Source organism: Parasteatoda tepidariorum, chromosome 8, assembly GCF_982258835.1.
Source record: "Parasteatoda tepidariorum strain Cologne lab strain chromosome 8, Ptep-v5.0, whole genome shotgun sequence".
Classification (NCBI taxonomy): domain Eukaryota; kingdom Metazoa; phylum Arthropoda; class Arachnida; order Araneae; family Theridiidae; genus Parasteatoda; species Parasteatoda tepidariorum.
Genome location: NC_141762.1, coordinates 90,506,116 through 90,534,092, shown reverse-complemented (window position 1 = coordinate 90,534,092; position 27,977 = coordinate 90,506,116). Strand labels below are relative to the sequence as shown.

The window sequence follows — 27,977 nt, the reverse complement described above, 5'->3', positions numbered from 1 at the left end:
TTAGGTATATTAATTATTAATATGTTAAAAATAATTTTTTCATGTAATGTATCAAAATTATTATTCCTTATCATTGATTTAAATTTGTTTCAAGTATTTTGTAATAATATTTAATCAGCAATTTAGATAATTTGGTTTTTGCCGGTTTTTACCAGTTTTTGCCGGTTTTTACCAGGTTTTTGCCACTGTCCTGGCAAAAACCCCTTTTTGCCGGCAAAAACTCCAACCCTGCGTTTTATATATTATGTTTATTTAGTCAAATTAACTTACCTTGGAATAATCATCAGACAGTAATTCAAACTGCACAGCTTCAGCGTCAAAACAACGCTCAAACTTCATAGACAAATTGTTTACATCATAGCATCGTATTCTAGGTTTGTATAAACCTGCAGCAATTATAAACTTGCCATCACGAGAGATTTTTATGCCAGTACTAACTCCCGGCATTTCGAAATCTTGAATTAGTTCTATACGACGCCTAATATCAACGTCTTTCTTTTGTAGAAGACGTCTTTTTCTTTCTGATATCCAGTCTGGAAGGGATTTCCCAGAACTTAAATTATAGATTTTAATATTATTAGAACTTGTAACCTGCATCGTGTAGCAACAGGAATATTCACCTCGATGATTTTTTTCACTTCAAAATGTAAATAAACAAGTTAATTCAAGAGTGGAGTGCTAACTTAGCTGATCAACAAATAATAATGAATTGAAAACTTCCTTAATTAGCTTATAAAAATATTAAATGATTGATATTTTGTAAATATTTGAGCGAAATAATTTTTTATAAATACTTATGAGCAGAAGAATCTTTCTTGAAAATTTCTAATATATTTGATAAATTAACCTTAACCATGCTACTAATATTTAACTCTTGCAAGCAAAGTTATTCTTGTTTCATCATTGGTGAATTCGAAGGCGTGATAACTGAATACTCATCGATTATTGGACATTCAATTTCATATGTAGAAAAATATTGTCGTGACGAAACCAAAACAAAGTTATTCAATGACATTCATCTAATATTGGGAAATAAAGATAGCAAGTACTATCTTCCTTAATAAGCGTAAAAAGTCATCAGTCGATAGATAATTTTCGAAATATTCTCCCAGAAAGATATGAAAAAATGACTAATGCACAATTATTAATAAGTTTCCTTACTTTCGAAAGCAAACCTCAAACTGACATTTACTCCTCCCATTTTCATAAAAACTCTCTCTATAACGTAAAAATAATAATTTGTGATGCATATTGCAAGCTTTTACCATATGCACTTTTGACATGAAGGTCGTTAGGAAAGCATGGTAATAAATAAGATGATTTTTAGGCTTTCTAATTTTAAAAATCAGTTTTGCGCTATTCGCTATGTAAGTTACAAATCAGGTGTGTATTATTTTTATTTATTTTCTTCTAGTCATTATTAATAATCATTCCATGTGCAGGGTCTGTACAGGACAAATTTACTATCGTTTAGCGGTACCTTCACAAATTCAACTTTAGGAAAAACGGTAGTTTCACAAAATACTTTTTCTTAAAATTTTATTTTTGTATCCCTTAAAAAACGATAAATCCATATTTTTGTGTTGATTTTTTAATATAATTTTTAATTTTCACAAATTATGTCTAAATTTTCGCAAAATATGTACCTCTCAGAAAAACCTAGACAGACCTCTGATGTGTGTAAATTGTGTATAAAATTTTTAGCAGTGATTTTAATTGAGTAAACTTCATCATAAATCCTTTTTCATTATTTATCATTTAATTATTTATTACTTAATTTTTTTTTAAACTTGACTAATTTGGGTTATGCTTTTAATAAACATATTTCTACTGTTTGTACTTTTCAAGCAAGCTAGTTGGTTAACTAAATATATTCAGAATAATTTTAAATGGCTTGTATTGATTTTATTAAAATATATATACTTTTGAAAATTTCCATAAGTTTCAAAGTCATAAAAAAAAAAATTTGTAAAACCTAAGGATTTAAAATTTTTTGTAAATGAATTATGAAGTAATAAGAGTATTGGCCTATGCATGCAATACTATGTTATTACATAGTATAACTGGTTATATAAAATCTATTTGAAATAGATTGGTTCATCATATTGAAGAAAAATATTGAGTATACTTTGACTTTGCTTAAACGTATCTGATAAAAATTGATATAAAAATAAGGAGATGTTTTGTTATCAAATCTGTTAGATAATCACATTATCTGATTTCATAAGCTGCACGTGTAAAAAGTGTTATCATAATTGTAGTTAAAGAAGTAGTGATTAGATTAGGCACGTGTAGCAGTATGTTTGCACTCATTGATGTTCAAAAGAACGAAAAAAAGTTTCTTAAAATATATTAAAAATTTAGTGGTAAAAGCTAGTCTTTGAAGATATATAAATTTGCGAGGATGTCTTATGAATTAAAAAATAAATAAAAGCTATTATAAAAATAAAGTTTGTAGGATCAAAGTGTCTCATTTATTTATAGAGCAAGTTTTTTGTATCCACTTTCGCAACTTATGATATTCACTGTTTCATTTAATTATGCTATAAGGAATTTTTATTATTTAATTTGAAATTCTCACAGAGTTTAAAAATTGTTGAAGCCTTAATATTTTGTTTTGTTGAGCACTATTGAGTTTTATTTTTGTTTTGTTGAACACTATTGAGTTTTATTTTCATACTGTAGAGCACTAAAAGCATATTGCTATTTAAATATAACTTTTTATGTCAAATCATTTTCTGACTGCTTAAATATCCATCTTTATTATGTTTTTAAAAGAAAATTTGCAATTAGTTATAACAAGCATGCATAATTAGTAATGTAGTAAAATCCTGATTATGTGTATCTCTGTTATGTAAAAATTGCTTTTCAAATAATGTTTCTATTTAAAAAATAAAAAACAGTTTATTTTATGTTTAGTCACTGGGTATTAAATAGATCATTATATAGCAATGATAGCATTATATATACATCGATAGCATAATAATGCATAACATTATATAGCAATTTTACCTTACCACCAAATTAAAAAAGAGTAGCATCAGTAGAAATTAAATGATGAAAACTTCATATTGTTAAAATTATTGCTGATTCTTGTTGAAATAGCATTCATTTAGATAGGTGGTGTGTAATTTTAAAGAGCTACATAAACTTGGGCAATTTATTGGATACATACTATTATTGGGATAAGTGTTGTCTTATAACAAGTGATGCAAGCAAATTTTGAGTATAGAAATCTATGTTACAAATCGGCACTGAAAATTCTTATACTCGATGCATCAAATATTTAAAATATTCAGTGTTTCAAAAATAACTCTGTTTATTTTATGTAAAATTCCAAAAGTTTCATTTTGTCGAAATTGGCCTTAAAAATGTAATCTTGTTTCCTTTTAAACTTATTTGTTAGTTTTTTGTGTGAAAAATTGCAAACTACCATTGTTAAGAAGTAAGCAAATTCTCACCAACTCTGAATATGTCATTGAATACGCCTAAAGCTCTGAAAAATTGACTAAACTTCAAAAAGATTATAGATTTTGTGGATCGGATTGTGCTAATGCTCAAAAGTTTGCATTACAAAGTTTTAAAATTCTAACTTAATATCTTTCATATGGTAAAGTTGAATTAACTGGATAGATTTTTTCTGCTTTTCTTTTTTTTTTTTTTTTTTTTTTTTTTTTTTTTTTGTTAATAGACCTATCGAAACTCTGTGTCCTTTTAGACAGCCAAAAATATTGAGTTATAATACTGAAATTTTGTACAGATATTCCCTGTGGCAGAATCGTGGCGGCATTGTCGCAGAACGTTACACGATTCTTGCAGAAAGATTTTTCTTTTGAAAAGTGAAAAAAAAATTTTACTTTTCTTTTTTACAGAAATTTACACATATTTGAATCATGCATTCAGATAATCAGTTTTTACACGCTCAATTTACGTCGATAGTATCTTAAATCGATCTAATGTTTTGATTGTATTTTCACCAGTTATTAATATTGATTTTCACATGGATTTTAAATATCCCAATATATTTCAAACTATATGGGAAATTCGAATCGTGCATTTGTGAATTTTTCTGTGTTATTGCTATTGATTTCTCCATAGTTTTTAAATCAAAGATTTTTAATTATTTTTTTTTATTGTGATGATTTATTTACATAATGTGAGGGAAATAACAAGATGCGAGAATATCACCCATAATATTAGAATAAAAAGTTATTACATGTTCAAATAAAAGGAATTATATAGTTTTTTTTTTTTTTTTTGTAAACGTAGCGCTTTTGTTTTAATTTAGTGACATATATGCTTATTATTATTAAAAGTATCTTGCGGAAAGATATTAGTGCTAGAGAGTTTTGTCGCTGATAGCTTGAAAATATTCTGCCACATTGCAGATATTCATTGAGACAGTTGAAAATATCAATTCAGGAAATTTTACCCATAGGACTCCTAAATGGACAAATCTAAATTTCGTTGGCAAATTCTCACTCTGGCAAAGCAGAAGATTCACTTTTTATTATAATATTTGCAATTTTGTTTTAATGAAACTTGAAGAAAATAGTTTAATAACTCAAGAGATTTAAATTTGTCTTAACCTCATTTTTTTTTTTTTTTTTAATTTTAAAGATCAAGTGAGAGTGTGTCATTTATCAAAATTAAAAGTTTATAGTTGATCATTGCAATTAGATAACCATAAACCTCAATCATATGAAAAATTTAAAAAAGTTCTTTTTTTTTTTCAGTAGTAAACTGAATACACATTATTTTAAAAGCATATTTGAACTGTAAAAGCTTTTTTTTAAGTATTTATGTATTTATTTTTAATGTGTATCCAAAACTTTAATAATGCTAAATATGTGTTTTTATTTAGCTGAAACATTTTTAAAAATTTCTGATTTCTATACATTCATAGGTGGTGTTTTGGAAGCATACTGGAACAAAGTACGTGAAAAAGAAATTACAATCGACAAAACTCAACTGAAAGTTGGGGAAATTTTGGAAGAATTAAGTGAAACCCTGAGTACTTATGAAGTATCAAAACCAAATTTTTTATCAAAGGTTTGTTTATCTCAAATTAATAATATTAATTATTAATGTTTATTTGCTCTTGACATATTGACATTTTTATTATGGCTGTAATAAAATTATCTAGTAAAAATCTTCTAACTCACAAGCACTATTTATGAGTTATTCAATCGTTCATGTTAATATTTATCAACCCCTATGCTAACAGCATGGGGGTTGAAGAGGCTTCTCCCTTAATATCTCTGGGGGGAGCTGACATCAATTATTTTTTGCTAAATGTGTAAAATGTTGATTTGTTATCAAGTTCTAATACAGTTTTATTTATTCACTATTTTCATACTGGAAGTAAGACTGGTGTTTTTTTTTATAAGAAACAGACTCTGTTTGTGAGATAATCTAGTATAACGTGTTACCTCCAACCTTTGAAAATTGGTAGTGCAAACTATTTTTTCAAGTAGTAATGAACTGAAGTAGTAATGACATTTTTAAAACCAATAGAATTTTTATAAAATCTTTAGCTAAACTTAGGATCATGATGTTTTCATTTCCTCCAACAACTAAAAGAATATTTTATTTGTAGTCTGAGAAAATATATTTTAGTGAAGAAAATATATTTTAAAGGTAAATGTATTTTAATAACTTAGACAGGGTTGCTACTCCACAGGGAAAATAGGGAAAACCTGGAAAATACAGGGAATTTAGAAATCGCCTATAATAACAGGAAAAATGCTGGAATTTTTTTTTTTCTTTACAAACTGGGAAAATACAGGGAATTTTGTTTCTTATTTTCGTTTCTTAAAATTGTGACCACTCAAAGCGTAATCTATGGGGTATTTAAAGATGATATTTTAGCTATGCTTGACTATTTCATTTTTTATAGCATTATTTAAGTATATTCAGCTGTTCCTTTTTTAAAGCAACAAGGTGTGTAGCGTTTTTAAAAAGTGCTTAAAGGTGCTTATTTTCGTTTTCTAAAATCCCCTGAAGTTGCCTTTTTCATTGGGTTAAAAAGTGCTTAATTTTCCCTTTTCGAAAATGAGATTTTTTTTCTTTACCATGTCGATTTTCGCCACATATTATACAAAACCATATTATTCAACGTTTTCACAATTCATTCAACCACAATCTATTTTGGCATATCGTCAGTTCATAGCATATGAAAGCGCCAATCATTTTACATGTTTGATGAAATACTTGCGGGTCCACGTGTGCATCTACTGAACTGGGTTCCATGAGATAATTGCATGCTCATTTGCAACTTTGCTGCATTTTGCAAGATATTCTCGATTTCAGACTTCATTTTCCACCCTCTGAAATCAAACCAAAAAATATCTTGATCATTTTAAAATGGCTAATATAATCAAGAAAAGTATTCTTTGTCAGAAACTAGTTATTTTATCATGATCAGTGTAAAGTCTTTGAAAATTATTTTGCATTTTGTTAATGTATATAGTGCTTAAAAATATTTTTTCTTTGAAAATTATTTTGCATTTTGTTAATGTATATAGTGCTTAAAAATATTTTTTGAGTGCTTAAAAAGTATTTAAATGGTGCATATTTTTTGTTCAGAGATTTGGCTATGCACCCTGAGCAATTAAAACTACTATAGTTAGTCCAATGTAGCCTCATATAATAGCACTGTAATTGTGTTTCCTCTTAATATATTGTTCATAATATGTACAGGAAAAACACAGGGAAATTTTTTCCAGGTTTAAGTGACAACCCTGTTAGAATTAAAAAAAGTTTGTCCTCCTGAAGTTTGAATTAATTTAAGCATGTTATAAAATGTTAGGAAACTTGATGGCCAAAAGTTCTATAAGAAATTTTGAAGAATTCTGATTTATTTTGAAAGTTTCTTCTTAATTTACTGCCACTTGAAAACACAGTTTTTCAGAACTCAAATGTTAGAAGGTATGTGCTTTGGTCTATCTCGCCTTTTTTTTATCTATGTTTAAATATTTTTGTTTAGTGGTAGATAAAAATTCCTTCAATTCTATATATTGAGACATTTGTTGCTGTTATGGAAAAATATTTTCTGAAACTTTGAAATTTCCTAGTTGTATGAGAGTATGATAATGTTTATTAAGAATTAAATTTGTATGAAAAAAATTTTTTCAAATTTCATTATAGCATATTTAGTTTGAATCTTAACATAACTTATTATTTTCCTGTTACATTTTTAAAATTTTGTTTAAAAAAATATGTAATATGACATTTATTTATCTAGATATTCAAAACGGAAGCAAAGAAAAAACCACCTAAAGGCATTTATCTCTATGGATCAGTTGGTACTTTTATATTTATTATTTTGCTTCCTTTAACTTTAAAAACAAGTATATGTGGTCTGCAAATTGATGTCTCAAAATGTATTCATGTACTTGATGAAGTATGTCAAGCATTATTACGGAACAATACCTTTTCTAAATTAACCTATTTCAGGGTGCGTAATTTTTTTAAAAAGTGCTTAAAGGTGCTTATTTTCATTTTTCGAAAGCCCTTAAAGTTGCTTTTTTTCATTGGATTTTTTAAAAAATGCTTATTTTTCCTTTTTTCAAAATGAGATTTTTCCTTTACCATGTTGATTTTTGCTACGAATTATGCAAAAAGACACAGTTCACGTTGTTCTATTCAACGTGTTCACAATTAATTCAAACCCAATCAATCTACTTTGGCGTATTGTCAGTCCGTAGCGTATGAAAACACCATTTGTTTTACATGATTCAAAATTTCATCATTTTTGACAATTGTCCAAAACAATGGCAAAAGGTTTTTTTTTCTCTCGACATGACGGTTAAAACAAGATAAAACGATCGATTTTCAAAAACTTAACAACCTTGCCTAGTTATGATATTTTTTGAGTGCTTGAAAAGTGCTTAAAAGGTACTACTTATTTTTTGTTGAACAATTTGGCTACTCACCCTGTATTTAATTCTGTATTGTTTAACAATTTTATACCAGAATACAAAGTCTTAACTGCTAATAAAGGAGGGGGGAGACAAAGTTGATCTGGGTAAAGTCGATGGGGAAATTTCGTACAACAAAGCTGTAGTATCAGACTGTGTATTTTAATTATACAAAAATGTAAATTCACAAAGTTTTACATAAATTTCTATATTTTCATTTTATAATTAAATAATTTAGTAAAAGAAAACATTATGTGACATACTGAAAACTCTAAAATTTTCTGAGTTTAAGATCATTCTAAGGACCATTATAAATTCAAGGTCTATTACTTCATTCTGCCAAATCTTTAAGTAAGATAGTTTTCTTTAGAAATAAAGTTATTAAATATATTCCTGTTATTTCCTTGATGCTTTGAGATTATTAAAATGTTGCTTTACATGTTCTTGCTTGAGGCTTTTCAATTATTAATTGTTGTAGTTGAACACAGCACCTGATTTATCATAAGGCCTGAGAGGCCTAGGGATCCCATATTTCTAAGGGCCCCTTTTAGAAATATGGGATCCCTAGGCCTCAATAAGGCCCTTATTATTACAAATAGTTTTGTTTTTACTTTTCCCTTAAGAATTGTCCATTAGAATTATGAGTTAGCAGAAATTTTAATAAATATAAGCTCAAATTTACTAATATATCATTTACTCATGTTATAAATAATTTAAAGACACTTCATACATAAACAAGACTTACATTTTTTAAAAGGTATGACCCCCGTGGGCAGAATTGCAGCGACATTGTCGCAGAACGTTACACAGTTTTTGCTGAAATTTTTGGAAAAATTTTGGTTTTCCTTTCTGCATAATTTCTCAAAAAAAAGAAGAAGAAATTTCCGCAGAATTTTTTTCAAAGATGTCTTTTTTGCGCATCAGAAAGGGAAAAAAATTCACCATTTTTCTATTCTCATTTAAAAAAATAATGATCTGTAAGGACTGGCTCCAGCTAGAATTTCAAAATACTAATCTAAAAAATTCAGAAATCGTGATAATTCACTCTAGAAATGATGTTCTTTCTTTCATTTTTTTTCTTTAAAGAACTCCATGTTTTACATATACTTATTTGAGTATCTCTTTTTTAAAAGCGTCGTATTCGCACAATTCATAATCTTTATTTTGGAAGTTACTGCCTGGATTTTACAATTTTTAATTTATGTACGAATCTTAATTAGCTATGGTTTAATTTATTTATGAATTTTCATTTGTGTAATGGTTTACAAAATGTGAAAGCGGAAAAAAATTGTGTATTTTTCCCCCTACAAAATGCGAGAATATCGCATAAAATGTTACGATTTTAAAAAATAGTAATTTTACAATTAAAAAATTTTATTCTATACTTTCTTCTATAAAAACAAAGTTTCTGTTACTTTAAATTAGTAATTGTTATAGTTAAAAGTATCTTAAAGCAAAATATTAGTGCTAGGGAAGTTTGTCGCACAGGGTTCCCACGGTCCTTGAGAGTCCTTGAATTTTTTTTTGCTAAATTTAGGTCCTTGAAAGTACTTGAAAAACGTCTTAGGTCCTTGAAAAACTTGATAGGTCCTTGAATTTGTCCAATACTGCCGGCGGCCCTTTTTATAAAACACCCGCGGATCTTTCTCGTTCTTTCTGTTTTGTTCCCGAGCTCACTCACGTGGTTTTTAACGCCACCGTTTCTAACCGGGCCGCATGTAAACTATCTTTACACACATAGTATCCCCAAGAGATTTTGAGCGCACTGATTGGCTTTCTAGGCATTGCCTTCTGTTACGCCTTTTTGTAGCTCCTCCCTAATAACATTTCTCCGTAGTATGTTCCCAAAATGTAAATCAATCATAAATCAGTTTCAGTATATTTCTCATACTAATTTTATGACAAACGTTAAAGTTTTGTTCAAAAAATTAAACAGAGTTATTAATTGTATTTTAATAATAACACATTTATTTAAATCTAATTTGCTTTAAATTTTAGTCTAATATTTTTTAATATTAATGCTATGAATTTTAGGTGAATGCAAGGTAAACAATCATGTTTTGGTAAAACATCAAATTAGTATAATAATAATTATTAAACATGAATTAAAGTTTTATTAGCTAGCTTTTATGTAATATATATATATATATATATATATATATATATATATATATATATATATATATATATATATATATATATATATATATATATATATATATATATATATATATATATATATATATATAAAGAATTGATTAATATTCAAATTGAATAGCATTGTGAATATCCTTATGCATTGAGAAATTAAAATCTCTTACTTAAATTTATTAAGTATGATTGCAGAACCACTCAGTTAAGTTTGAAATTATTATATGAGATTTTAAAATGCATATGAATAAATTTTTAAAATTATGTTTGAAAAAGATCTCATCATATTTTAGAGGATGATATTCTAAAATGTTAAAAAAATTTAAAAATTGTAGAATTTTTTGAAAAACTTCTTTTACATTTCTCCTGCGCCACTTTCATAAACGCACTGTGGGGACAAACAAATAATTTCCTGCACTTAAATAATAAAAAAATATCTATACAATCCAATAGAAATGTACTAGAATTAAAAGAGGGAATATTTTGTAAATTTATTCTTTAATTACTCATGGTATTAATTTAATGGACAATTCATAATCATTTACTTTTATTTTGATGGGAATTATGCAATCAAAAATTTATAAAATAAACATCTTAAAAGACAATTGCTTGATTTCTTAAATGTCAATTAATAGTTTTTCGGTATTATAAAACATTTAACAAAAAAAACAACAACAAAAACATTAAAAATAAGTTATAAATAGGTAGGCATAATGCAGATCTCTTAGTTTTAATTTATAATAATAGATGGCGCCACTAATAAATCTTAAATTAAAAGTTTTGTAATTTAATTTTAGTAATCCACAAGAAATAAATAAAATATTAACTTCATTCGATGAACATTAATTTAATTAAATAATTATCAAGTGAAAACTATTCAGTTTTCATTTTATAGTGAGTATAAGAATTAAGTAAGGCAATTGAATTCGATTTCAAAGTTATTCAGTAAATTAGAGGGATATTAGCTTCATAAGAATTCATGTATGTAATAATCATAAATGTAACGAAAAAAGCATTTTCCATAAAAATTAAATACAATTTTTTTCTTAAAATAACTAAACTAGTTATTTACCTACAAACAAATCTTTGTCCATGAGGTTTGGAAGTTCTAGAATTCCATTTCGCATTGGTAAGTTCCCCAAATTCCATTATCCATGGTATTTGAGGAAATATTTTTTACTTCATTTTTAAATGAAGAAGGCCGTTTCTCTGTTGAAAAGACTGACATTTCAAGTTTGTACACGAAAGCTGGAGTATAGAAATCAATCTATGATGAAAATAACAAGCATGGCAGAATGAAATAGTCATACGTCACAGATGGCGTTGCCGAGAAAGCCAATCAGCGAGCTCAAAATCTCTTGGGGATACTATGTGTGTAAAGAGAGTTTACATGCAACCGGGCCTAGCGTCTTGGTGTCTGCCAAGCGCGTGGAGCACAGCAGACAATCAATGCGTTCGGGGCGAGACTCCACTTCATCTTCTGTCGCATATGCTTAGATCTTCTTTTTTCTTATCGAAACTGGAATACTCTCAAATTTCGTAACAATATGTACCTTGTAGTTTTCAATAAATTTGCCGTTTTACCATCCGCACTTGTCCTTATGTTTGCGTCATTTCAAAACTTTATTGTAAAGCGTATTCGCAAAGGCACGGCTTCGTATTTGTGTTATGTAGTTTAGACTAGTTATGCCTGGGAAGTGCTATTTTAATCCCCAATGGATGGATAATCAAGCTTATAAAAAATGGATTTTATCGATGCCCGAAAAGAAGTTCAGAGCCAAGTGCCGATTATGCATGAAGGAGATCGATATCGCGAAAATGAAAGAATCTGCTCTGAAATCACACATGAAAGAAAGGTATAACAAAAAAGCAGTCTCATGCCTTGAGTTCTCTTTTTCCAAAGACATCAACGTCTAATTCATCTGGTGTAAATACTCCTTCAACATCGTGTGTCCCATGTGAAACAGAAACTTTAGTGGCCGAAGTAACATTGTCTTCTTATCTGGTCAAAAGGAATGTGCTTGATGCTGAAATTCTCTGGAGTCTGAAGCGCATCACTAGTAATTATTCATGTAACTCCTGTGAAGGGATTAGTAAATTGTTCTCCAAAATGTTTGCTGATAGCTGTATAGCGAAACAATTTTTTTGTAGTGCCACAAAGTGAGCCTATTTGGGCTCCTTTGGATTGGCACTATACTTCAAAGGGATTCTTATAAATGAGCTGAAGAATGTTGATTGCTACACTGTACTATTTGATGAGACGTTAAATCAGTCTCTACAATCTAAGCAGATGGACATTATGGTAAGGAATTGATAATAAAATTTGCACTAAGTATCTTACCTCCCAATTTATGGGTCATGGAACTGCAGAAAATATTTTGTCCTCTTTTTACAAATGCATGGATGATGGTTAAAAGCTCTCTAAAATACTTCAATTATCCATGGATGGACCCTATGCCAATTGGAAATTCTATTAGAAGCTTCAGTGTGAATTAAAAGAGAAATATTCCCACCAGGTCATATTCATTGGCAGTTGTGGATTACACATAACGAATAATACTTTTAAACATGGTGAAAATGGGATATGTTCCTTCTAATTTTTATTTTCAGAAAGAATTGTTGCTGCATAACATTTAGAGAAGGTTGTGTAAATTATGGATGAATAATTTCAGAAACGATGTTTAATAGAGGAGAGGAGGGGGTTATGGAATAGTCATGGAATATGGAATACCTAAGATTTAGCTCTGTCTTTCATGCAGCCTTCACATGGAAATACACAGGATTAAAGGATTTCACCGTTAACACCTCATTACCATTAGTTATAGATTGTGCTGAAAATGATTTTGTGAATTAATATGTAAAACCAGTAGGGTTGTTTTTAAAAAAATATAAATTTTAGTCCATAATACATATACTCTCTTCTCTCTATATAGGCAAAGCATTTAGGTATTATATTTGAAATTAATTATTGCCACAACAAGCATTGTTGCTTCTAGTAAAACAGAAGAGAATAATTTTTAAAATTGGTCTTAGATTAAGGTCCTTGAAAATTTTGTTGAGGTCCTTGAAAAGTCCTGGAATGTCCTTGAATTTCAATCTCATCATAGAGTGGGAACCCTGTCGCAGAAAGCCCGAAAAAATTCTACCACATGAGGTTATGACCAGGGAGTTCCCTGATAGTTTTGTGCCTAAAGCCCCCACATTTATAAATCAGGCCCTGGCTAAACGAAATGCTGACACTATTGCTCATTGTGTTTTTTTAATCGATTTCATACATCTGATACAAAAATCGCAGTTTCAAATGGAAAAATGAGCTGGAGATTTTTATTTTACTCAGATTTACAATTTTAAAATAATTATTCAATTTAATGTTCCTGCATGGTTACCAAAAAAGTACCAAACATGGTACCCAACTGCTACTGATTTATAATTAAAACAATAGTACAGTATTATGAAAACAACAGATGAATTCCTAATAATGACCTTTTGCTTACAGCGAGTGGACTAGAAAAAGAGGATTTAACATGCTTGCTAAGTATCACATTTAAAAGGTTAAAAATTATTAAATCTTAAAATATTTTAATAGTGTTCTAATTAAAATTCTTGGATAAATGGATCGTTTTGTTTTTGAAAAGGAAAAAAAAATGTGATTTAAAACAGTACTCATGTCACTCAAAATAAAATTTTGCGAGATGTGTTAATGAAAATGACCTAGTTTTGAATATGATTATTTGTAATGAATAACTCTGAATTAATGTGTAAATTTTAATCTATTTAGGCTGTGGCAAGACTATGCTAATGGATCTATTTTATGAAAAATGTCCCCTGGAAAAGAAAAAGAGAACACATTTCAACTCTTTCATGTTAGATGTTCATAATCGTTAGTAATATTTTCTACATCTTTGTACTTTTCTCTAAACATTTTTAGTATCTTTTATTTATGTTTACAAATATTTATAGCTTAATGGAAAATGTTTCTCTAATAATGTGAAAAATTATATACAAATACAATAACTTTTATAAATCCTAACATTTTTAAAAATTTTATCCATATTTATAATCTGATATTAAATTATTTTGAAAGTTTAAACTTATTTTGGCTCCTTGCCGATTGTAGCTGGTGCAACAGATCGCGATACGAAAAAATTCTCTCACAAAAAATTACTAGTTTGGATAAACTTGTTTGAAAAATTTTAGTTTTCAATTCTTTTTTTATTTGCCATAAAAATACAAATTAGTGTATTAGAACAGTGTTCATAGATTGAGGTTTCACTGTATTTCAGATGACTTAGCTAAGTGACAAAACTCCTGATGAATGGTAGTTATCATTTAATTTCATCATTTGAGTGCTAATTTGTCATTTAAGTGCTAATTGTCATTTAAGTGTTAATTCAGAACATGAAAAACTTTTAATGTAAAATACGTAAATAATAATTAGAATTATAAACTTTAGTTGCTTCAGCTTGTATAGTAATATGAAAAGAAGGGCTACTAAAATTTCTTTTAAAAAATTAAAGGAAAGCAACAAAGACAACATTTCTTACTCAACTTTAATAAAATAAAATAAAAATTGAATAAATTATTTCGTGTTGTCTCTAAGACGCATGAACCGTTCGATCATCAAATAAAAATTTGGAGATCTTATTTACTATTAATTCAAAGAGAGAGCAATTAATTCAAATTTTTTTAATTTTAAATCTATTTATTGGTATTCTTAGGATGTGTTAGGATTTATATATTATTAGTATTAACTATATTTACATATTAAGAATTAAATATTTCAGGAATAGGTATTATTTTAAGCAACAATAGTAAGTATAGCATAATGATAATTTAAATTTTTAATATATCAGATATTTTAATTTATTTTTAATTCCATTTATAACATCATGCCATGGTTTTGGAATATGTCTCTTGCATTTTATTTTGGTATGGTTAGCAAGTCTGAGTCTATAGCAACGCTGAAAACTTTGAAAATAACTTTATTATCATTGACTTATGAAAATGACTTTATTAGGACAAAAACAATTATATAGGAAATAAATACAGTGAAACCTCCTAGAAAGACCACCTCTTTGTATGACTTCTTTTGGGTGGCACAAATTTTTTTCCATAGACTTTGTCTTGAAGAAATCCTTTAGGAGAGACCCTTAAAACCTGTCCCAGGTACCAGGAAAACATTTGCACCAAATGTGTAAAAGGTCAAATAACGAAGCACAAAAAAAAAATGAGAAACCAAAAATTTAACATAGCAAATAAGAAGATTAGAATGTATTCAAAATATTTGTATGAGGCTCTTATTTAGCGAGCTCTTTTTGACAATAAAACCTCATGTTGCAGGCAGATTGCACTAAAGACGATGCTATCAATGATTTACTTTTAGAGTTGAAAGTTTAATTAGAAATAAAAAAGTCGTTTTGAAAAAAAAAACATCTCAAACCTACTAATCTCTTCTCATCTTTTAAAGCTAACTAATTTTTATTATATAAAATTAAATGCAAACTTAAACGAAAAACACAATTGTTTATTTATTTAAAATAGCTTTATCTTTCATAATTAATGAGTTTGTTTTTACACAGAATTATATCATTTGGGATCATTTTTATAGATGCTATATTTTATTAATAGATCAGTCTTTTAATGCGCCTACAGAAGTCGCATTTCCACATCAAGACACTGACTAAAATTAAAATCGTTTGCAAAAAATCACGTATGTTCCATAAAAAATTTTATGTCAATAGAGTTAACGTCTAAAAACGACCAACCTCCGTCAACGACAGTTTTTTACTTTAGAACTGAGAGTGGTCACTCCTGAGAGGTTCAACTGTAACTGAAAATTGTTTTTAATATTAATTTATTTTTTTTAAACTTTTAATATAAAATTCATTATTATTTGAAGGCATTCATGAATACAAAAAGCAAACCTTAAAACAAGGCATACCTGGAAAAAAGTCCCTAAACTATGACCCTATTGGACCTGTAGCAAAATCTATAAGTGATGATGTCTGGCTTCTGTGCCTAGATGAGTTTCAGGTATTTTAATTTCTTAAATTTATGTTTTGTATGCTTAGTCAAATGAAGTACAGTTCTTGGCCAAATTATTAGACGCACTATAAGATTCTTTCGCATCTTTTATTTCGTTTTGGGCTCAATTCATCCCATGATTCAATTTTCTTTATTTGTCATATGCTAGCTTCGGAAACCTTCAATCTTCATGCTATTTCGCGGGTGGAAAATATTTTTGCATTCACGAGGGCCTTCAGGTTTTTTAGATGGTGAAAGATCGCCTTTTTTACCTATGATGAAAATGTTATTTATTTATACACTTTACACAAAATAAACAAATAACTGCTTAGTATAAAACTGCAAAACAAATAAACACAGCACATAAAGCCACAGAAACACGTCTGCAATTGACGCGTGAGAGAACGCGACTGAAACCGGTTTATGCTTGTGTATGTACGTGTATAAATTTATTAACAATGCAATACGTTAAAAATAGATACAAAAAGGAAGTATATAAAAAAAATTATGATTAAATACCGACTACATGTATGTTTAAATATAAAAGTATTGCATATAAACTCGTGCAAAACATGTCATTATTAAAAAACTATAGTGAGTCCAATATGCCAAGGACTGTATGTCATTAATTCTAAAGCATATAATTTTCATTTCATTAGTTTGTGCATGTTTATCTTTAGATAATCAAATATTTGTATAGTGCAATAGATTACCAATTTTGGCTAGTTTTGAAAAGTTAAGGCACTGATTATGAACTTCATTTTCTATCATTCTTTTACATTTAAATAATAATTTAATTATGTTTGATATGAATAAAGTAAATATAAAGATATACTATTTTAATTTGTATCTAGTTTACGTATTGAATAGCTAATTATATAATAACTTATTTAAATTTCGTTATTAAAGGTTAAAATTATTAAAGCAAATGCAGTTTTGTAATCTAATTTAATCTTTGTGTTGCATTAATAATGTATATCTCATGACTATAGCTACATAATATACTTAAAGCAACTCTGTACAATTTAACTTTTACCACATGCCTATTGTAAACAGACTAGCTAATTTATAAAATTGTCGGAAGTCTTTCAAAAATATTTTTAGCATTTTAAACAGAAATCTATACTGAGCATTGTACAGTACACAAAATAAGAAATTTTTTAAAAAAAAGGAAATTTTAATTTCTCATGAAGTATAGCATTCAATATAACATTCGAATTTTACATTTTTTAAACTTAAAATTACATAATTAGAAATGATGTAAAAACTTCGGTACCGTTGTAACTCATTTTTTAAATTAAGGTAAAAAAAAACTTTTTTTTAAGGAGTTTTATAATTTTATGCAAAAATTATTTGATTGTTTTAATTAATTCCAAAGATATGGTAAAAAGCCTTAAAAAGGAAAAGCCAGAAAAACCGATTAATTCGATTACTCTCCCGCTTGAAAAAAGCAGGACAATATTTTCCTGATTTTTTAGTCCCTCTCCCCCCTTTATGTCAAAGATCAGAAATCTTCCATCGTACAAAAATATCTTTGTTCTGAGTTTTTGTATCTGATTTCATAACTTAAAAACCATCTGCACAAATTCACATTCAAGTTTTAACCCCTCAAACTATTGTAATTGCATCTAAGTGGAAATCTGATTACTATTACAAATGCATAAAGTTTTCCTGAATTTACTTAAAATTTGTATATGAGGATACTAACTTCAAAAATGAAATCGTAGATTTGAATATATTTGTAATTTTCCCAGATAAATCTTTAGAAATATTTTCTAATTTTAATATTGAATAAAATATTTTTTTTTATGTATGAAATTATTTATTTCACCAATATTTATTATAAATTTAGACAAGTGTGTAAAATTTTGAACCTATGCCTTAATTGATTTAATAGTTATACGAAATTGAAGGACAATTTAACTTGTAGTCAGTTCTAAATCTATGTACTGATCTTCTGTTCATTGTTGTAAGCATTTTCTCTGTTGTTGTGAAGGATTTTGAACACCATCCTAGTGTTCAAAATGAAACTATTGTGACAATGAATGGTGTTCTGAATGAAAATAAAAGTAACCTATGCTCAGTGCAGTTAATTTTTATTTATTTATTTCAATTTAAAATTTCTTATTCTTTTGGATAATGAGCCATCAAATAAAAAGATTATGTGTAAGAGGCACAATGAAGTAATCAAATGAAATGATTTTTCAAGTATTAGATTATTATTTGCGAACCACATTAATAGAAGCATCATGTCAGACAGTTAGTTTATTGGATTAATGAAACAGTTATAAAACCAGTGGGTTTAAAATTAAATTATTGCGTGCATACAAATGAAATATAAATAAATTATGTTTACGGACATTACTTCAAGAAGTTACTTTCACTTTTACGTTTCTTGTTGCTCTTACCAGTTTATGTTGTAGTATGCTAAGTTTAAAATTTCATTTATCAAAATGTTGAGTAAAAAAATAATAAATATAATAAACAACTTTTACTTCTAAGTAATGATTTAAAAATGTTATATGGAATATAAAATCATTCTATTCATTATAATTTTATATATATCCCAAATAACTAATGTTTAATATAAAATGTATATGCAAAGTGGAAAGTTTGAGCAGACCTCAATCTAAATATCTTATAGAATTTGACTCAATGCAGACAATATAATGTACTCTGTATGTGACTAAACTATTAAATTCAATGCTTTTTAAACATGAGTGCTAATAAACAAAAGAACTAATTAATAAATTTTTACACATCTTTTGGTTAGAAAACTATAGTGTTGCTTTTTGTCTTTGGTCTGAGATATGAGAAATGTTATTCTGTTCTTAAACTACCATTTTTTATTTAATAATTAATTGCTTAATATTAAATTTTGTATTATATGGCTCAATTTTAAATTATCATCTTGTTATGGTTAACAAAAAAATAATGCTCAATCTTCTTAGATTTTAATTATCTAAAATTAGCTTTTCATCTTTATTATGAAAGCATTATCAGGGGTGAAAGACCTTCACAAAAAAGCCGAAATCCCCCTTTTCTCCCAAATTTTAAAACTTCCGACAATGTTACAAAAATAACCCCCAAAAGACCCCCCCCCCCATAACTGCCTTAACCCTAGCCACCTGATCGTTAGCCGTACTTGGAACAGACTTTTTTTCCTGCAGTAGCCTTCTAAAAAAAATAATTTTCAGGAGAAAGCGAGTAGAGTTTCCGCATGTGCGCCACTGCCGTTAAATTTTTTGGTTATTGATTCCGAAACAGTTTAGTTTCAGCTGGCCAAATTTGATCCGGGTTCTCCTCCTTTGTGCGACTCACATTGAATTGAGCATCCATATATTCTAGTTCTCTCGACTCTGATAGTTAAAATTTTTTAAGTTACTGTGTTTGTCCGTGTACATATTTGTTTTTTTGTTTACTTATGTCCTTTTCACGTGGTGCATTGTAAGATTAATGTATTTTGCGATGGAAGTCAATTTGATAGACAAACACAAATTACGTACAATGGATGCTGCTGAAAAAAATTCAATCCAAGTTTGATTCGTTAAATGAAACAGTCAAAGTGACTAAAACTGTTAGCAATAACCAATCAGAAGATATTGAGATGAAAGTTAGTGACTGTTTTAATTTAAAATCATTGACTGGCAAATAATTTAAAATGATGATTAATAAGCCTTATGTACTGCTTAATTTTCTTTAATATAGTAGTGGTCAAAGACGTTAAAAATTAAATTTAAGAAAAGCTTAAGTTTTACTGTCAAAATGTTTTTGCCACCTTAAATATAAAATAAAAATCTCTTTTGGCAAAGTTAGAAGTAATGTTTTTATTTTTATTATTGATATCACAGTATTGCATAGAACCCTCCCTCCCCCACCTCCCAGTGTCTGCTTTGTAAAAGTTCAGCTTTTTTTTTGTCCACTTTTATGCCTGCATTATTTAAATTAAGCAAAAGTTTCTTTTAATCTTTTAGATTTTTATGGGCACCACTACAGCTAAAAGATCATAATCGAAACAAATATAGAAGAATAAACTAATGAGAAGAAATTCTGATTCTACTATTCTAAGTTTCTTTTAATCTTTCAAACTTTTATGGGCATCCCTACAGTTTGTTATATCGATAAACTAATTTGATATTAGCTAAAAGACTATAATAGAAACAAATATAGAAGAATAAACTAATGAGAAGAAATTCAGATTCTACTATTCGCTAGAAATTCAGATTTCTACAAGATTCTAGATTAAGTTCACGAGTTATCATTTTTGTTTTGCAGGTAACTGATATTGGTGATGCTATGATTTTAAAAAGATTGTTTACTGCAATTTTTAACAATGGGACGATTCTTTTTGCTACATCTAATCGAGCACCAGATGGTAAGGCAAAGCTCTAAAGACATGCATTTTTATTTAATATGTTGGCTGCCAATCTCTTGCCAGCGTATCATAGTCACTAGAAATGCCTCTTGCTCTAGCGTGAGATTGACAGTGAACCTGTTATTTTATTGTTAGAATCAAATAAAATTAAGTTGCATTTTATTTACAGATTTGTACAAAAATGGTTTACAAAGGAGTAATTTTGTGCCTTTCATTGGTGTTTTGAAAGTAAGATTCATTATTTTAAATGTATTTTGATGATACTGATTTATGTAGCTTGAAAAAGTTTTACTGAAACCAAAATATTTTATTCATTACTTTAGAATTACTGCCAGCCTATGTGGCTTGACTCTGGCATGGATTACCGTCAAAGATTTGCTGGATCAAACGTTAATTTTTTTGTGTGAGTTTTTTCAGACTTTCTAACATGTAAATTTTTTTTTATTTTTATTTTTTATTTTTAACTTATTAGTTGTGTCCAAGCTACAAGCTCTGCATGGAATATAAAAGAGATCTATTTATTTGTTTATAAAATATCCATTTACGTTGACTATTTAAAATATTTCTGACCTTGGAGACTTTTTGTATTCAGTGAAGAAAGTTTTGTACCTTTTGCTGGTTTTGAATTTTTATTTTATTTTTTTATGAAGAAACAAAGGACTCAAAAAATTTTGTCAAAAATAAATAATAAGTTTGTCTATTAGTACAAATTTTTCGGTGAGCAAATACTGCCTGTCTTTAAAGGGGGAAAAAAAATTCAAATCAAAAAAACTCGTCCACGATACAATATTATCTTGTATCTTGCACCACAAGATACCTTGGACTATTGGATGATACTACCTTGAGGCTCTCTCATTTATAATTTTTTTTCTTTTAACTTATTTATTGATTAAATTAAGATATTTTTAAAATTTTGATTTATTTTTCATGTGGCTTACCGTATATTCCGGCGTATAACGCGCACTTTTAATACAAAAAATAACATAACATAATCGAATATAAAAAATTATAGATTAAAAAAATTTAAATATTGAAAAATACTTTTATTTTGAAGAAATAACATACCTTTACCTATATACTTTATTGATTTTCGTTATTACATAAATAGCTCATTATATTCGTATTGCATAAATAGTTCATTATATTCGTCTTCCGTTATTTCTTCAGACACGTCATCACAATCTTCATCATCTGTGTTACCCTCATCCATAAGTAAACAGTCATCTTCTGATTCGTTCAGATTATTTGAAATGCTGCATTTTTTGAATGATTTTCTAATCATCTCAGGCTTAATTTCATCCCATACTTTTAATGTCCATTCGCAACTGTTTCCAAACTTGCATGACGCATATGTCCTCCTTTCGTAAAGGTTTTCTCGCCCTCCAACATCCAAGTGTTCCACAGTTTTTATTTAATTGGCTTTAAATGGTTTGTTTCAGCAGCCAATGGCTGAACTAATGGTGTCAATCCGCCCGGAATAACTGCCATATCGGTGTTACATTCTTTCAGCAATTTTTTTTGTATTATCTGTAAGGTGGGACCTAAACATGTCCCACACTAAAAGGCACTCTGGTTTTCTATTGATACTAGACGAGATATTGTACATATACAATCCAAATTTTCTTGTGCGTTATACGAAGAGTATATCTTAAAATTTAAAAAAAGTTATTAGAAATTACGGATGTGCGTTATTCGCCGGAATATACGGTATGTAAACTGAGATAAAGTTAATCAGAAACAGAATACCAATTAATAAAATATTTCAAAAGTTTATCTTTACTAAATCAGTAAGTCTACTTCACTAAATCTAAAGTATATCTTTACTAAAAACATAAAAATGTTTATATATTGATGGTGGCATCATTCACAGAGAAATATATTCGTGCTAACTGGATCTGTTGTACATACCTTGAACCGGTTCAAGGTACAATACAGAGAAAATTAAAAGTTACTCTAAAATACTGCACCGCTTTATATCTAAAATTCTGATTAGATGACGGCTTTGTATTTCACGTTCATCAAAAGATATTGTTGAATAGAGTAAATGTCTAAATCTCTCCTATAAGGAAAATTAACTGAATCTCCTATAAGGAAAATTATGTTTTCATAAACATCTGCGTAAGTTGTTTCAAGTATAAATGTGATTAAATTTCTCTTAACAATTAGCATTTTTAAAATTTTTTACATATTTATTTTTAATAATATCACAATGGAATTCAGTATTTCAGAATGTGATGCTAAAGCTGAACTTGATAATGCATTTAAAATTCTTGCAAGCCATGAAACTGACAGTAAGTAAATGTTTGAATTTTTTTTTATCTTTTAAACGTTGCAAGTGTTAAATTCATAAGTGTTTATAAGATGATTTTTTTTTTACAGCTGTCCGTCCAAAAACACTGACGATAAAAAATCGGAATGTGAGATTCACTAAAACTTGTGGCAGAATTCTAGACAGTTCTTTTGAAGAGCTTTGTGATAGGGTAAGTTTAACTTAATTTTTTTATTTTTGATGGGAAAGTACTCATAATAAATATTTGATTTTACTCTTTCAAGGTGTTAATTTTTTTACTTTACTGCTATTTAGGGATCATAAATGTCATATAATTTTGAAATCAGGAATATTGGATATTTTTATGTCTATTTATTCTGTCTTATATCTGACATTATTCATTAAATAGTTAACCCTACTATTAATAAATATTTTCTGGTGTAATATAAACGTTTAGAACATCAAAAAGCTTATTTTATGTGCGCTCTTATTATAATTTAAGTTCATTTTTGTGTTCAACAGAATTCTTATCAATTAAAATTTTGGCAAATAGATTGATGGTTCTTAAATATTTAATGCTTTTTGTACTCAACTTTGTACTTTGCATGCAAATTGAATGTTTAATCTGGGCGACAAAAATTATTTTTAAGTAAAATTTCAAAATAGCAATAATTCTCAACTTTTCTTTTAATTAAAATATTCATTATTCAAACTTTTTTTAAAAAAAAGTTTATATATTGCACAGTTTGTATTGAATTATTCTTAATAAAACTAGAAAATATTCTTCTTAGTACAGATTTTAGCAGTATATAATTGTTAGTACTTTTGGTACTTTAATATTTATGTCGCACTAGAGCTGCACAATGGGCTATTGACGACGGTCTGGAAAACATCCCTAAGAAAGATCCGTAAACGACATGCGTACATCACATCCCGTTTCACAAGGCGGACACATTCACGCACCATCCATCAAATCGTAATCAATCTCCTATCCAATACCCGCAGGGGTATTGATTTGTTATTGGATCTTGAGAGACTTTGTGAGCCCGACAGATTTAGTGTACACTAGTCACTATTTTGTACACGGGGAGTCTTCGTCCGCCAGGGATCGAACTCACAACCTCTCGGACGAGTGCCCAATGCCCATACCAGCCAGGCTATCCTGCTAGTAGGGTGTATATAAATATTAGAAAGATAAGAAATTTCTTCTAATGTTCTAATTTATGAGTTCCACATTATATTTAACATTCAAACTTTAACTTAGCTTTAGCAAACTTTAACTTAATGCAAAGATTTTTTTTTCTGTAGCAAATAGAATAAAGTGACTTACAGAGGTGCAACCCATGATAGAAATATTAAGATAAAATGGGGATATTTTGGACTAATCCTTCAAACCACTAAATCTATTGACAAACGTTTTTTAACTTAAGAACTTATTTATTGAAAAATGTATGTCATTACCTATATTCATTGATATTTATCAATGAGCCACTAATAATTCCCCATTACTATTTTAATTCATTAATTTTTCCTACATATATCATTATTTTTTTTAAAATTTTTTACAATTTACTGAAAGTTAACATTAAGAAAATAGCCAAAAATGTTTTTAAAAAAATTTGTAGCAAAATCCCTTTAGTACCTCTTGATAATAATATATATTTATTACATTTAATTAAATTTGTTTTGGTTGTTCAAGATTGACATTTATAAGAAAATTAGATTATTTTACACCCATTATTTCTACTGCTTTTTTAAAAAAATATTCCATGCTTACAATATTCATTTACTTTAACATGAAATTTCACACGTTTACTTGTTAATAAATATTACAATATCATTGTTGGAAGTAAAGTTTTTCAGGGTTTGTTTATTTAGTATTTGCTTTATTTATCATTATTAGTAACATTATAATATTACTAACATTAAAATATTACTAACAATAAAATATATACAATTAGTAATATTTTTTTGTTTGTAATATATATACAATTAAAATATTACTAACAATAAAATTTTACTAACATTAAATGTTAGTAATATTTTATTATTAGTAGTATTTTTTATTTATTTATCTCTCTCTTTTTTTTTTTGGAATATTGTTGGAAAAGTTTTTCAGAATTTGTTTAAAATGCACTGTAGTAATTGCATTTTAAAAAAATTCACTTTTAATTATTTATTTATTTTTGTGAAAAGAAACCCATTAAAAACTTTTAATAATATTAGTAATATTTTAGCCTTTAGGTGCCATTGACTACTTATATATTAGTCAAGTGTTTGATGTGGTTATCATCAGAAACATACCTCAAATGACAAGAAAACAGAAATCACAAGCCAGGAGGTTCATAACTATGATTGACACCTTTTATGATAACAAAGTAAGAATGCAGTTACATGTATATTATTATGTACATATGTATTAGTAACATGTATATTTGTTATTTTTAAAAGTATCTTGCAGAAAGATATTAGTATTAGAGAGGTGTGTCGCTGAAAGCCCAAAAACATTCTGCCGCAGGGGTCACAGAGTGTTCAAAAATATTTGTTTTCGTTAGTATCATGTTCCTGAAACCTCTAAAATTAATGAGTATGAGAGATCATTTAATCTAAACTCCTCTGTAGTAAATTTTAGAAGCATTAGTAAATACTTCTTAAATTTGAAAGGTATTGAAGTAAATGATTAGTGAACATGTTTATGATTTGAATAAAGAGTTGTAATAAATTGATTTGTTTTTTCAGGTTCGTATCCTTTGCTCCGCTCAAGCCCCTTTGAAAAAACTGTTCCTCTCTGCCGTGACAACTCCTATTTTATTTGAAGATGAAAATAGAGCTCTGATGGATGATCTCAACATCACTAAAGGAAGTGTGAGTTCTCTTTTCATACCTGCCCATAAACTACTGAAATACAATTTTATTTATTTATTTTTACACTGTGGTATCATTTTAAGTGTAGTTTAACTTCATTTACCGAAATTACTAAAAGTGTTTTAGCATTTTAATCACGTTCATATGTCATCATTAGCACCTAAGGGCTGTAAAAGTTATCAAATACTTGTTTAAATTAGAAGCTGGATGATATTGCATTAATTATCTGTCTGTTAATGATTAATTTTTTTTTTAGATTTTGAATATGATAAAAAAATTTATTTTCTTAAGCATTTACTTTGCATGTTTACATATGTAGATATATGCATATATATGTACAATTTTACCTTGGCCCCAGTTGGGCTCAAAATTGACTTTATATGGGTTCCTTAAGAACATGCACTGAGGGACCAATATTAGGATGGCTAGATTTTTTAATATTGGTCCTAGAATGACCTATATAGGGCCTACATTAGCCAATATAGAACCTATATTGGCTAAATAATGGATATAAAATATCAGGAGAATTTGACAATTCTATATTGGTTGTAAAGTGGCTGTAAAATATCGGGTGTATCAGAAAATTTTATATAGGGCCAATATCATAAAAATAATGGCCCTTTGAATCCTTACTGAGCCAAGATTCATGCATATTGGCCCTATGAGGGCCCAAGTTATTTTGCTGCTAGGGTATATATGTTGATTCTTTAGCTAGATGGTCATTATACAGTATTATGTTTCTAAATTTTCGTTTTTTTTTAGAATTACTATTTGCTAACCCTTGCTTTCTATTTTATCATACAGATGAAATAGAAAAGTAAACATAATAGCCTTCACATTTCTAAAGGCTCTGTGCTGAAGAAAATTTTAAAAAACATCTAAATTAGAATTATGTTTTTTAAATTAGAATTATGTTTTTCAAACTCTGTCCTTAAGATTCTTCACTTCTGAGGGGCACGATTATTATGTAGGTGAGATATAAAAATGAAAGAAAAATATAAAATTTGAAGGAAGTTATTCATTTTCCTGGGGGCACAGCACATATAGTATATTTAATGCAAAGTTGGTGACAGTATATTTAAATGCGAAATTTAGTGACTGTTTTGATTCTTGATGTTATCAAAAGGAAATAGTTTCTGAATAAAATATTTTCAATATATTTTTCAATTTCTGTGTAGAAAGAAATTCCATGCATTTCTGTTATTTTGCTTTGTGTTAATGTTGCAAACAAAGTGTTATTTCTTTTTTCTTTTTTTTCCTTGTCCACAAATGCTGATAATAGCTTTTTTGGGGACCACTTGACCCTTAGCAAATAATTTGGATGTATTTTGTCCGGTAGACAGAATATAATTCAAATTGCAGTTTAAATCACTTGATTTTTACCTTTAAAGAAATAGATTTCATTCAAAAATAATTTTTATTTGGAATAATTTATAAAAAGAATTTTACGTTCGCATTTCTTTTTTAAAAAAAATTCGATTTCCTGATACTGAAGGTTTATCCAAAAAATATTGCAAATTAATGTACATAAATTATTAGATAATTTTCAAAATGGACTAAAATAAGTCCAAATGTGTTTTAAAGTTATGTGAAAGTTGTGTGAAACATATAAAATAAGTCTTTTTTTTTATTTAGTTTTAATTTATTTAAATACTAGTATTTTTAATTTATATTCATTTAATACTTGAAAACAAATTGTGTCTTTACAAGTTTGTGAAAATGCTGAACTTAAAAGAAAAAAATACAAATAAAAAGCAAAAATTTATGATCAGTTTTTAATAATTGTATAATTATTTTTTAACCCTCTTAATTTGAAATAATTAGCACTTATATTATTTTTAAATAGTATTGAGCTTTATTAATCTTAAAATATAATTTTAAAAATAACATTTTTGTCCTTTCTTTTTAAATTTTTTTTTTTTTTACCAATTCTGATAGAGTATATAGTGTAATGTTTGAAAGTTAATTTGATATATTATTTTTCTCAAGGAAAATGCTGATGCCAGCCTGTTCAGCGGTGAAGAGGAGGTATTTGCATTTGATAGAACTGCATCTCGACTTACAGAAATGCAAACCGAAGAATACTGGAAACTTAGATCAAGTTCATGATAGTAGCCAATCTCTAGAAAGACAAATAGTTCTTTTACTATTCAAGCTCAGATATTCCCAGTTAGCAATAGTTTTTTATATAATCTCGTTTCAAAGAATAAGTAGATCTTAGGGTTCTTTTTTTATGTACTGTGATATAAATTTGGAAGAAGAAAAAGATATTATAGTTTTAAATCATTTCCTTAGTTCAAAGATGTTTTAGTTCTTTACAAAAGTTTTCATTGTGTCTACACTTGTTAATAAATTTTTCAATTGAAATATC

General features: G+C 27.9%; 2 protein-coding genes across 2 annotated transcripts in view; one reads left to right on the top strand and one right to left on the bottom strand.

Moving 5' to 3' along the window:
- l(2)34Fd (nucleolar protein 10 lethal (2) 34Fd) overlaps positions 1–937 on the bottom strand; it is a 39,385-nt gene extending 38,448 nt beyond the window's left edge. The window contains exon 1 of the mRNA XM_043047635.3: positions 271–937. Coding sequence (XP_042903569.1) covers positions 271–597 — 327 coding nt within the window. The 5' untranslated portion in view covers positions 598–937. The remainder of the gene's footprint in view (positions 1–270) is intronic.
- On the top strand, positions 877–27,977 carry LOC107436685 (AFG1-like ATPase). The gene is made up of 13 exons (XM_087169334.1): positions 877–1,383; positions 4,907–5,052; positions 7,247–7,307; positions 13,852–13,953; positions 15,973–16,106; positions 20,373–20,472; positions 20,642–20,700; positions 20,796–20,875; positions 22,693–22,763; positions 22,852–22,952; positions 24,979–25,119; positions 25,481–25,606; positions 27,596–27,977. The coding sequence occupies exons 1-13, from the start codon at positions 1,302–1,304 to the stop codon at positions 27,713–27,715; spliced, it is 1,323 nt and encodes a 440-aa protein (XP_087025460.1). The 5' UTR covers positions 877–1,301; the 3' UTR covers positions 27,716–27,977.

What these genes read in the sequence shown, in the direction of transcription:
- LOC107436685 (XM_087169334.1), top strand. Translation starts at nt 1,302, where the DNA reads ATGGTAATAAATAAGATGATTTTTAGGCTTTCTAATTTTAAAAATCAG. An exon ending in TCAAACGTTAATTTTTTTGT is followed by an intron (nt 20,876 to 22,692) that starts GTGAGTTTTTTC and finishes AATGGAATTCAG; the next exon opens with TATTTCAGAATGTGATGCTA. An exon ending in TTGAAGAGCTTTGTGATAGG is followed by an intron (nt 22,953 to 24,978) that starts GTAAGTTTAACT and finishes GTAATATTTTAG; the next exon opens with CCTTTAGGTGCCATTGACTA.